The 12,460-nt window shown below is 39.0% G+C and overlaps 1 protein-coding gene across 1 annotated transcript in view; it reads left to right on the top strand.

The window, feature by feature from the left end:
• The window catches only part of LOC120794716 (putative uncharacterized protein MYH16), a 52,962-nt gene that overhangs the window by 27,993 nt on the left and 12,509 nt on the right, over nt 1-12,460 (top strand). Inside the window, exon 7 of the mRNA XM_040135969.1 lies at nt 2,293-2,383. Within this exon, the coding sequence (XP_039991903.1) occupies nt 2,293-2,383 (91 nt within the window). The remainder of the gene's footprint in view (nt 1-2,292; nt 2,384-12,460) is intronic.

The raw sequence follows: 12,460 nt of genomic DNA on the forward strand, positions 1-12,460 counted from the left end.
GAAAATCTCAACAACTGTTGAATGGCCTTCCATTAAATTTTGTACAGACATTCATGATCCCAGGGGATATAGCCTATTGACGTTGGTAATCCTCTGGCTCTTCATCTAGTGCAACCAACAGGTCAAAATTTTTGATTATTCAGTGAAATGGCTCAAAATCTACTTAGTGAATAGGCATAAAATGTTGTACAGACATTCATGGTTCCCGGACAATGAATCTAGTATTAATAATAATGGTAGAAATCCCTTGGTGTTTCATCTAGTGTCATCGTAACATTTACATTTTTGGGTTTTAGTAAAGTATCTCCACAACTATTGAATGGACTGGCATTAAATTTGCTAAAGACATTCATGATTACCCCACGAATGATGAATTGTAATCACTTTTGAGATACCTAAACTTTTCATCTAGCACCGACATCGGCTCAAAATTTCTTTTTGTCTAATTCTTTGGTTTATGACCAAATACCCAAACTAATGACAATCCCATCTGCCTCAGCTATAGCTCAAAGCACCACTTTGCCAAAGTACAGCCTCACAGCGCTGCTAGCATGGCTGTAGACTCTTATTTTCCTCTCTTTTCACTTTGATATTCTTTCCTATTAATGATAACATTTTGGTTTTGTAAATATGAGCGTGTAGAGTTAACTGAGCCACATCACAGAGTTGTTTTTTCTCTTCCGTCATAACTGCATTGCATTGTCTATAACTTGTAATTAGTCATGAAGTATTAGAATGAAAGTATTGTCAACCAGCATAAACGTAAACATATTTAGAAAATATATGCTTATCGTTTACATCATAGTTGGCATAAATGTACACTTTCTGAAAATGTTTCTGTATGCTATAAACGTACCTCATAAAGATTTACATCAGCCTACACTTAGAGCAGATGCATTTGACTACAGGTCTTATCTACAGCTGTTTATGGATGACATGGAAAGCTGCTCTCATCATATCTATTAACCCCAGGAAAGAGACAAACTGATAGACTTCAAAAACTTACTGACATTCACATATGATGCTCCTTTGCTAAGGCAGAAGAGCTTAGACTCTGGGAGGCTGTAATATGTAATATACCTGCTCCTCAGTCCCGATATCCACCCACCCCCCTGCACCGCTCACTAAAATCCCAACATGTTGCTATCTGCCCTCAGTAATATGAGAGCAAATGGAATCATTCATTGTCCTTTACCTTGCAGCAACAATCAACTGAAGACAAGAACCAACTGTCAGAGAACACACACACACATACACACACACATGCAGTATATATATATATAATTACTGAACAATATCGCCTCAGTTATAAAGTTAAAACATCTCTCTCTCTTTGGCATCGATAGTTGTGTGACCCTCTTGAACATTAATAAATAGAGTAACTCGCCTCGTTGCCAAGGTGCTGTTTTTCAAACAGTTAGTATTGGAAGAGAATCTGTTGCTCACTTCAAGTCAGCCTTCTATTCAATAAAACTTTATTGGCAGTATGATTTGATCAAAAATATGTTGTCATAGCAGATACATAAACACAGTAAAATGAAGAAGTGACACAATTAATGCATGATAAACATGTGTAGTAAATGGAATGGAACAACTAGTTCTAGCAGTTAAATAAAGTGAGAAATATTCAGAATCAGAGAAAGAAAGGACAGTTTTTTGCTTTACAGTATATAGAATTAAATTTAAAAACAATGTTATACTCAAAGGCATGTGACAAGTGGTTATTAGGCCCTTTCAGACAAGCTCATCGTTACATAAATGTGATTGCAATTTTTACATGTCAGACTTTGTGCCATTTCCAGATCACTTCTAGCATGTCACAGGTCTGAACTGAATGTTGTCGGACTTACGTAAAGGGAGAAAGACATGAATGCGTCTCTTAAGCATAAAATCTTAAAATCTATCACTGGCACATTGTCTCTGCTGTTCTCCAGTGGTGACACTGCTACTTCTCACGCACCACTTGCTACATACTGCACAAGCATAGTGGCTCTTTCCGTAATAGTCCTGTCACATCTTAATAGCCATTAAATTTGCTAAATTTTAGCAAACTTTTCTCCTGAGGAAGACCATGAAATGTGCTTGAAAGTTCTGGAAATAGCTTGTAAGTGACCTTGAGCTAAGTTTTTTTTGTTGTTGATTCTACAAAGGTATTACAGTCAAATGGTATTATAGTAAATATGGGGCTAGATGAATTGGCTTTTTTAGTACTTGATAACATATAACTTTTTGAACTGACTGGATTTCAGTGGACAAACTGATTTAGTTTATAATTTCTCTTTCTCTCTGAAGGAAAGATCTGGAGATCAGCAGTACTAGCTCCAAATTGGAAGCAGAGGAGGCCATCAACACTGGACTCCAGAGGAAAAGCAAGGATTTACAGGTCAGTATACAACTATTGTGTGAGTTGGATGGTGTTTGGCGCATGGCAGAGGCTTTGCAACAGCAAGCAGACATTGTACTTTCATTCATTCAAGAAGCAGACTGCAATTTTGATGTCAAGGATTGTGATTAAAGTGAAGTTTATGCTAATTTTGCTGAGCGGACCACACCAGGTCACCTGTTTATGGTACAAGATGGAGTCATGTTCTGTACTGTTTTGTGGCTTCAGTTGCTGCAGATGTATCCATTCACAGACTGGAAAATCAAATGAGGCCATTTTATGTGTGGTGGGCTTGCCTAATATAAATTCTTTAATCTCTAGACTAGTTTACTCATTGCAATAATAGAAAAACTTAGCTAATTTAGTAATTCAGTAGAGTCTTTAATGCACGTAACGCAGTGTCAGTATTGGTCTCAGGGCTTGCCATTTCCTGTAATTCACAGTTGCACGTAGTTCATATTAAGTCCTTCCCTTTTAGGATGATAGTCATCTGCCAGGCAGCAGGACCAGTATGTGCCTTCCGTCTGCAGCCTCTAATTTGAGAAGATGTGGTGAAATGTTTCAAAGAGCTGCAACATTATGCAGGACTCATCCAATACGGGTACTTTGATAATATCTTTTTCATCCTGCAGCTGGATTTCAAGATTAATCAGTGCAGTTCAAGAGCATAAGAGCACTGATTGTGGCATTCTCAGGATTTAGTGGCCATAACAGCTCCATGGAAGATGACCAGGAAAAGCCTCAAAAGCAGAACATACAGTCACATTGCAAGAAGTTTTGCAAAGGTTGAGTTTTCCTTTAAAACACCTTTAACCAGAAAAAAATGGACTAATCAGTAATACTTTGGTTGGAATGAAAACCTTTGGTGTTGATTGGCAAATGGCTGGAAATCAGTTTCCTAAAAGAAAATGCGGGGAGCTCAGCCGTAACTTACAGCAGAGTGGAGAGATGCATTCCTGTCTTTCAACAGAGCTGCTGGGCTCTGCTCTTTGATTGGAGGAGTCTCTTCACTGCTCCATGCTAGTCAGGAGATGGTTAAAACACACTGCCTACATCCAAACTGATAACTGTCTCCCACTTCCCTCTGAGTGTGTGACTAGGTGCAGTTGGGGATAGTTTAAGTTAACAACAGTTCCCTCTCCTTTTAAGACTCTGAACACCTTCAGATGTATTTTTCTGTTCCTGATTATTTAGGACATATTTAGTGGGTCAGTGATCAGGAGATTGAGAGCACAGCTGCCTCTTAAGATATTAATGCAATTTTTGACTAAGATAAAATGTAACATTTTCATATCATGTTTCTGTACAGGAAGCGTTGCAGTTTGTTTGAGATGAACACAAGAGGCACTTTTTACAGTTTATACAATATTGCAATAGAAAAATGAAGCTTTTCCCCATGCTGGACAAATGTGGGGATGTTCCTTACTGTATGTCAAAGAAATCAGACTGAATGGAGGCCTACAAAGGATCTATACAAATATGTGTATTGTGTAATTTGTCGTGAATGAAACCTTACTTTGGTTCAAAGTGAAATACTGTCTCAATCAATTCTATCAACTATGGAATGGACTTACATAAAATTTCATGACATTCACGGTCCTCAGAGGGTGAATCCTTGTGACTATGATCTACACCATGATCCCATATTCAGTAAAATGTCTTCACATATATTGTGTAGAAAAAGAAAAAAAATTGGATCAGACACCATGATTCCTAGACAATGTGATTCTCTCTACTTTTCTCTGGCACTACCAGCAGGTTGACACATTTAGGTAGCAACAAAACCAATGACTTTCCCATCAGCCTCAGCTGTACTTTATGTTGTTAATAGTTGCATGGTAACCTAGTTACTGTGCGCACGTTAGCATGAAAGCTACCACTTTTATATTTACTTAACAACTACTGCCCCAAAATTTGAAACAAACTTTGGTCCTCAACTCTGATCCACTTTACAATTTGGTTTTCATTACAATGAGCATTACAGTCCTACAGGGGAGCCAGGCCATGGCTGTAGACTTCTACGGCAAGTTCCTTCCGCTGAATTAAATTTCATTCACCCGCGAAAATGGAGATGATGTCTGTTGGGGGTTATGATAAACATTGAGCAGAGTGATCACAGACTCTGAAAAGTGTATGGGAGTGATGCTAATGTAGGCTGCTATTGTAATTATTCTAATGACTTCTCTTTTTGTAAACACCATGCACGTGTGGTTCTATTGGTGGACCGTGTGAATTCGCAGGACAAAGTTGAACAGAGGCGAAGTCAAAAAAATCAGAAATGAATGCTTGCATGCATCAGTCATACAAACTTCATCTGAAGTGAATGGGGGACAGAATATTCCCAGGACTGAAGTGTAATGTGATTGTCCCTTTAGTCCTATTGTCCACCCACTTATTATTCATTTATGTATCATCACATCATTTGTTAACATGGAGTAGAAACTTATATATAGCAGCAGTATTTTGCTGACTGTAGAAGAATTGAAGACTTCAGGTGTCATGATTGTATTCAAACCTAGAACACTAACCTACAGTAGATATATGCTTGGTTGCTCAACTTTACAGTATTTCTCAACAAAACATAGTGTTGCATCTCATTTCTCCCCTGGTGACAGGAAGTTGAAAGACAGTGAAATGAAGCAGAGTTATCACACAGCTAACCTGCTATGGCTGTTACAGATCTCTATAACAGCAGACTTTTGGACTTGTCGTAACAGGAAAAACACAGGTGCATCTAGGGCCATTATCGACAGATCTGTTCCAGTAAATCATGCCAAGGATTCGGCATACCAATGCCCTGTCAATGAAACACCTGAATGCAATGTGTTAGGGTAGAAAGGCCTTTAGGTGAGGAACAAAGAACAACAATAAGTCTATGAAGATTCAAATGATTTATTACAGAATATCAAGTCGAATTAAAGAGAACAACCATCAGTATTCAGCAATGATCATCAGACAGAGACAAGAGTTTATCTATTCGGCCGAATAGGGTGCAGCACTCTTTCCACCACTGAGGTTTCAGAGTCTATAACTATAAGACAAATCCTTTTATACAGTGATGGTCACGTAGCCATTGTCGTCAGCACGAATAAACAGGTTAAATTCCACACTCTGTCCTCGAATCTGCACAAATGTACAGCCGGTTCAGACCAGCATTTATTTGTTATAATCAGTACATACAGTTATTCAAACAATCTTAAGTTCAGAAAACATAGCATCCGTTTACATTACAAGAACATAGTTCAACAGGTTTAATCAGTGATAAGTAGCAATGAATAAAAAGAAATAAAACATTTCCCATTACACAATGTAGCCGTTATTAATGGTGTTAGTCAAACAGTGTTGTTTGACAAGTCACCATAAGAAAGGTCTAGTTCATTCATAGAATCACACAAAAATAAACATGAAAAAGCCATACAGTTTTATGCACAAGTCATATAATTGAATATATTACTTTACATCTTTTGCGAACTACAGTTTAGTTATTTAGCTTCTCTGGCTCAACTGACTGGTCGCTTATGCCACGTTCACATCATGTGGGAGGGGATGTTTACGACTTGCGAACGATCGCGTCATCGGCCAGCTCGTAATCACTACACTCTCACTTAACAACACAGAAAGAACCAAACGTTGGCTACATTTCATAAAAGAACATCATACCACCTAGCAAGAAAAATGTATGCTAAAAAACACTATTCATGTGTAATTTGAACAAAGTGTTATAATGTGGAGTGGTGGTTGTTTTACGGCAGAGTTGGACATGACATAAGCCCCACTATTCTTAGCTACTGTTGCTTTGCCTGTCATGCTTTGCATTCTAACATGGTAAATATGCAGTTTACTTTAACAAGCCTTAAAAGCTAGCTAGTTAACTGACGTTAATTCTGTGAGTTGGAAACTCCCGGCTCCTGGCTGACTTGTTAATGTCTCCCGCTGACTCAATCAGAACTTCATGAAGAGTCTAAAATATGCATTTGATAGCTACATGCACGACACTGCTAACTTTGCACTAAGTTATGATGCAAAAAATACATGGAAATGAAGGCGCAGCAAAATGGTTGCATTGCAGGTAAGCTAGTAAGCTTTCCATTTACTGGTGAAATAATGAAAAAGTTAGTTGGAAAGCAACACAGTGGTGCTAACATTAGCAGCTAGGTCACAGCAGATAAACACATTGTCTGATCTACTCCGTAGACACTTTTTCTACTGTGTTTTTGGTTTTGGAAATGCAAAAAAAAATAAACGACTACACTACTTCAGAATGTCAAAGTGAAATCCAAAGCTCGACAGAGCCAACACTGTGATTGGTATATTGACTAAAACCACTGTGGCCTTAACAGTGGAACAAAACAGTGCTACTTAACTGAACCTCAAGCAGCAACAAAATTAAGGGGGAAGTCATTGCAGTAGCGGCCACACAGATTAACAAGAAGTTTTTGGAGTGTGCAGTGGAAAACCACCACAGCAATGACCTCCTACTATACCATTAAAGATGTTGCCATTTAAAAAGCCATCTTTAGGATAACAATTCTGAAAGGCCTTGTAGCACATAATCATTGTATAATTATGATTAGGAAAGCTTTATTTGTTTGGATTATATCGGTTTTAGTGCTCTTATTTACTCTGTTGTTTTGTCTGCCTCTGTACAGACGACAGTGAAGTTTATACCAAGGCTTTTCCTGTGAATCTTACTGTGCCATCCAGATAGAATCAAGCACGTTTGTGAGTTTTTACTTGTTTCACTGGTGCATGCTGTAGATAATGTGTTTTGTCTGTGTCTGTACCTTTGAGAATGCAGAGAGCAAAAGAAGAGAGAGGGACTGAGAAAGTCCCTCAGGAGATGGTAATTTCAAAGTTCTGGTGGCTCTGCAGATGTCTCCTGGAGCCTGATGTTTCCTCCAGAGATTTTTCAGGGGAAGAATAAAGAGCGTCTTTGTGGAGTGAAAGGCGATCCGTGTGTCTTTGAGGTTGGACGTGTTTTCACATTTACTGTAGCTTTGGCATTCTCCCTATCTCACAATGAGGCTATTATCTGTGTCTCTATGCGCATGCATGTGTGTGAGTGTGTAATGATGCAGGTGGCCGGCCGGCTGACTGGACGGCCCTTCACTTCTATCGCCCACTCAGGCTGGTTTTTACATAAAGGTCACATGAATATATCCACAAACTGGAGTTGAATCAAAGACATAGCTTTGTCTATCTTTAATGATGACACCACCTCTCCCTCATTTTACGGTGCTGTTATTCAAAGCAGTTGGCTTGAAGGCGGTGTAATGGGGGTCGCAGGCCTGCCGTCCTGATTTCCTACGACAGCCCCATGCTCCTTAGTGGTTTTTACTACATGGTTGTAAAGCAGTTATACTCAGTAACAGCGCTGTAAAGGGTCATCACAATCTGAGGACATAAAGCTCAGTCATGCCCTGCGGTCTGTTTGGGTTACACCAGATGTTTCACTGGAGGTGTTTCATCTGATCGTACCACGACGGTGATAACAGTCTAACCTTCATGTTATGCTTTTCATATCTTTTCATTTACCTCTGTGCTATTGAGCCATGCAGATAATTTTGCTCCTATTTGTCCAGATTTTGTGATACCCCAGACAAATGGAGATAAATAGAATTTAGTTTGAGGTGCACATGGAACCGAAAAAATACAACAATAAAAACAGCAATATCTCTTTTACCAAACAGTGTCTTTGTTACTAGTACTGCTACATTTTACAGTGATCATTTTTTCAATAGAAAGCATTTCCATAGATACATATACTTGGGGGCAGCAGAAAAACCTGTAAACTCAACATTGACATATTGCCACCGTATAAAGTTGTGGCCATGTTAACAAACAGTTTCCTCTTTAAACATTCAGCAGACATAAAGCAACATTAGCATTACTTTGAATTCTGGTTTCTGATCATCTTGACAAATGTCCAACATGCCTTCAGGCCGACTCAAGCAGAAAATGAAGTAGTTTGCTTCAGAGCTTTCTATCTTGTGTCAAAATACGAAACACTTTTCTAAAGGCTTGGCACAAAGACGAACTTGAACTTTGTAAGTGATTGATCCTAAAATGAAAAACAGCAGCATCCTGTAAAAAAAAATCCCCCAGTTGTGCCGCAATAAACGCAACGTCCATTGAATTACCATAAAAAACAGTAAAACAGTAAAAAGCGTTCTACAGTTTGGGAAATATGCATATGCATTTTCTTTCAGAGAATGAAGTGAAAAGACGGATAGTAATCTCTTGTCTGCATAGCATGAAAACTAGCAGCGAAACCAGCTAGTGTGGCTCTGTCCAAAGTTGAAGTCTCATTTGTTAAATCGGTACCTAAAAAAGTTGAAATGCAAAAATGAGATAGTGTCTTTAGGGGGAGGTATGTGTGGGTATACATGGCACAGTGACTTTCCAGAGTCGTGTTGTCACAGTGAAGTTGCCAGATTTGGCGACAAGGAGCCTGTACGAAGACCCGTCCTAAAACCTGCACTCACTGACTCCATCTGGCGATCCGCGCTATAGCAGGAGATGCTGAGTGTTCACGGGTGAGGCATTGGCGGGCAGATTTGTGCAGCAAATAAGTGAATTCCACAAGATGCTGAGCTACGGTGTTTCAGTGTGTCCACACAGTACAGTACTCTGACCAGCAGCACGCCTGGAGCTCTAAAAATCCCACTTACACAGTGTCTATACAGACGGCATATTGACAGCAGCACCTTAGCAGCGCAGCAGCTGTATCTTCAGTCAGGTCACCTGCATTTTGGCAACGCTCAGAGTCTAACACGCAATAACTGTAGTTATGTGAATATAACACGAGAAAAGAGACTTAAAGCATAAAAAATACACTTTGTTGGGCTGTGGTCATGCGAGGAAAATACAACATATTTAGCACCCTGTGTAGTTAATCCTTTATAGCTTAGCTAGACGTTCGCTCCCTGATTTTGCTCCAGTGCCCAACACTGTGCCCAAAGGACAAACTTTGCTCCCAGCTCACTGTTTGACAGCTGAGTTTTACAACAGCAAAGGCAAGCTGAGAGGGAATTTGGGGATTTGGAAACAGTATAGGGCATTGTAAGAAATCAGGGAGTGTATCTTAATGATGAATTTCCTGTAGCTGTTCGGGAAAATGCTTTATTTTTGGAGACTAAATAACACAAAGGATAATAATGTCTTTGTTTTATATTTGAATATGCTGTATACTGAGAAAATATGTTTATCTCTCCTGTACAATGTGCGCCTGTGCTGAACAGGCAGGACGTCGTCTCTAATACCACTGGTCTGACCTGTGTCAGTACCTGCAGATCATGGCCTTGGCCAGTTTCCACAGGACCTACCGTCACCCAGCCAGTCAAACAACCATGACTTCTTCTGTTGGAAGCTGCACACTGCCATCTGAGGGCATTTAAAAGAACAAAGCATGTAGATTCTTGCACTTATTGCAGGGACCTAAATTATGCGAGCATGTGTGGACGGTTTGGTGGACTTTTCAGCAGGGGGGCGCAGAGGCAGGACTTCCAGTTGTTTGGCTGTCGTTTTCCCTTCTGACTGGCGTTGGGGGGGGGGGGTCCTGACAGGATATAACTGCCCACGCTGCTGAACATCCCCGCAGACAGAAGCGAGGAGACATCAGCTATGAGGCCACATCTGATTGCAATTTTTGGACAATTATTATAGTTTCGGAGAGCAGCGGAAAAAAAGAAAACTTTAAGCACATACAATTATGGAGATCAAACCCTCCAACCATTCTCACCAATGATGGGCTAATTTTGTTATTTCCCCCCATTGCTCCAAGAGTGCTCCTAAGTAGAAAAGATGATGTGGGATAATTCTGAATAAACTTCATTTAGAAAAGTGCACATGCAAAAACTCTTTCTGCCTTAGATAAGTAGTCCAAATTGCGTTTATCCATGCAGTCTGACTCAGACATCTTAACACTGTTAGTACGCTATGTTTTCTGCAATTGTATTAGAGCCACAATATTTATTTTGAGGCTGGTTTGAGGCTTTTGAAAGTAGGAATTTAACAAGAAACAGATATGCGAGTGGGGAACTATGAGACAGAAAGAGGCTGTGCATGCATAAGGGGGTGTGGACAGTAAAATGCCGGAGGGGATCAACAGTGTGTATGTGTGTTTGAGTGTGTTTGAGTGTGTTTGAGTGTGTGTGTCTGCGTGTGGGACAGTCAGTCAGTCAGTTGGGCTGCTGCTGCCTCACCATGGCTGTTCTCTCTGCAGATGTCCTGCGCTGGCATGTGAGTGTTTATTTCACTTTTTCTAACTTTCTCTTCAAGCTTCACTTTTTAAAAAGTTGACAAAAAAAACAGGGCTACATGATAGTTATATTAATTAATTTTGGTACTAGTCTACGAAATGACTGAGCCCACCGTTGGGACATTTCTAAAGTATTTAGGTTAACTCTCCTTGCATTATAATGAATCAAATATGGTGCAGTTGGTATGGTTACTTCGCCCTCTAAAGGCCTGATAGTTTCATGTTTAGGGAGCTTAGGGTGCCGTGTGGCTGGTGAGTGGCTTTCACCACATCAGTGAATGGAGGTGTTGTTGGTGTGAATGGCCCTGGGCTCCACGCCATGTCAGACACACTTCCTGACACTGAGACGTAGATAGAAACTAAAGATAGCGCAGAACATTACACAACTTGGAATGATGCAGCCGTGTTGGGAAACTAGCAATACATTTTTCATTAGCTGCACAAAAGGTGGTTTGGCTTGAGATTAGTGGAGCAAAAATCTGCTGGAGATGATTTATTTACACTGGATCATTCTGATTGCTTTGAATATCGGAGCAGAATTAAATTATATAATATTAGGTTAATTTAGTTACAGATCAAGTGCCCATGGGTGGAGGTGGGAGAGGAAGATTTCAGATCTTTTACTTCAGTTAAAGTAGCAGCAACACAATTCAAAAATATTCCATTATGAGTAAAAGACCTGCTTTTAAAATGTTACTTAAGTAATAATGTTGTTTTATATATATCATATGTATTACATGTATGTAGTTAAAAAAAATAATAACTGTTAAATAAATGTAGTGGAGGTCACAGTACCATACCTTCCCCCTCATTTAGAAGTATAAAGTGGCAAGAAACAGAGATACCATTAGTTCAGTTTTGTACTTAAGTAGAGTATTTGTCTGTAGTTTCTTTCCACCACTGACTGTAACCACCAGGTTTATGTATTGTAACTAGCAGCAGTGCATTTTTGTTTCCTGTGAACAAAATAACTAAGTAAATTACATTTCTAATTTAGGATTTATTAGATCTACATGTTGGAAAATAATTAATTTCTCATTTGGAACTGGGTTTATAAAATTTTGGTAACGCTCTATTGTAACGCCTCTATTCGGCATTTATAAATCATGTAATAACTATTAATTAATGCTTTATTACACACTGCAATGTAGATGTGATAAAAGGACATTTATTAGGTGTTTATTAGCATATTTGTCAACAACTTTTACTAGGATTGTGTATAAATTGTTAATACCACATTATTACGACATTAAAGCACAGTAGTACATGGTAAAACATAGTTGTTATAATACAGAATGTGTCCTCGGTCATTTTAAACACATTTAGAAACAGTTTTAAAAGCTTGTGTGTATGATTTGCACGTATAAACCATTTTTTGTTGTTATAAAGTCCTGCGATTCTCAAATATTGTTAAACCCCTTTGGTGTTAAATGTACACTATATGATATATATAACTTTCTTTAACCAGGAAATGACCTCACTTATATTGAAATCTTACAGGAGTGTCCCAGCCAAAATAAAGAACATAAAAAATATGTTTAAGAATATATAACACAGACTTAGTAAATTAGATCAAATGATATTCATTTTGACTATTACACTGTATATTCCGTCCTTGATTCTGCTTGGGAAAGCATTGCTGACTTCCATCCAGTGCTGTAAAACCAAGAGAAAGTAAAAACATAAAACAAATTCCTTGTCTGTCATGAAAATGGCACCGATGCTTTTTGGTCTTGCTGACCGGACATAGCAGACCCAGCCCTGGGTCAGAATACAGATAATGACGGTGGCTACAGACATTCTTGCTCTAAATTGCC

The sequence above is a fragment of the Xiphias gladius genome, chromosome 9, assembly GCF_016859285.1.
Source record: "Xiphias gladius isolate SHS-SW01 ecotype Sanya breed wild chromosome 9, ASM1685928v1, whole genome shotgun sequence".
Taxonomy (NCBI): Eukaryota; Metazoa; Chordata; class Actinopteri; order Istiophoriformes; family Xiphiidae; genus Xiphias; species Xiphias gladius.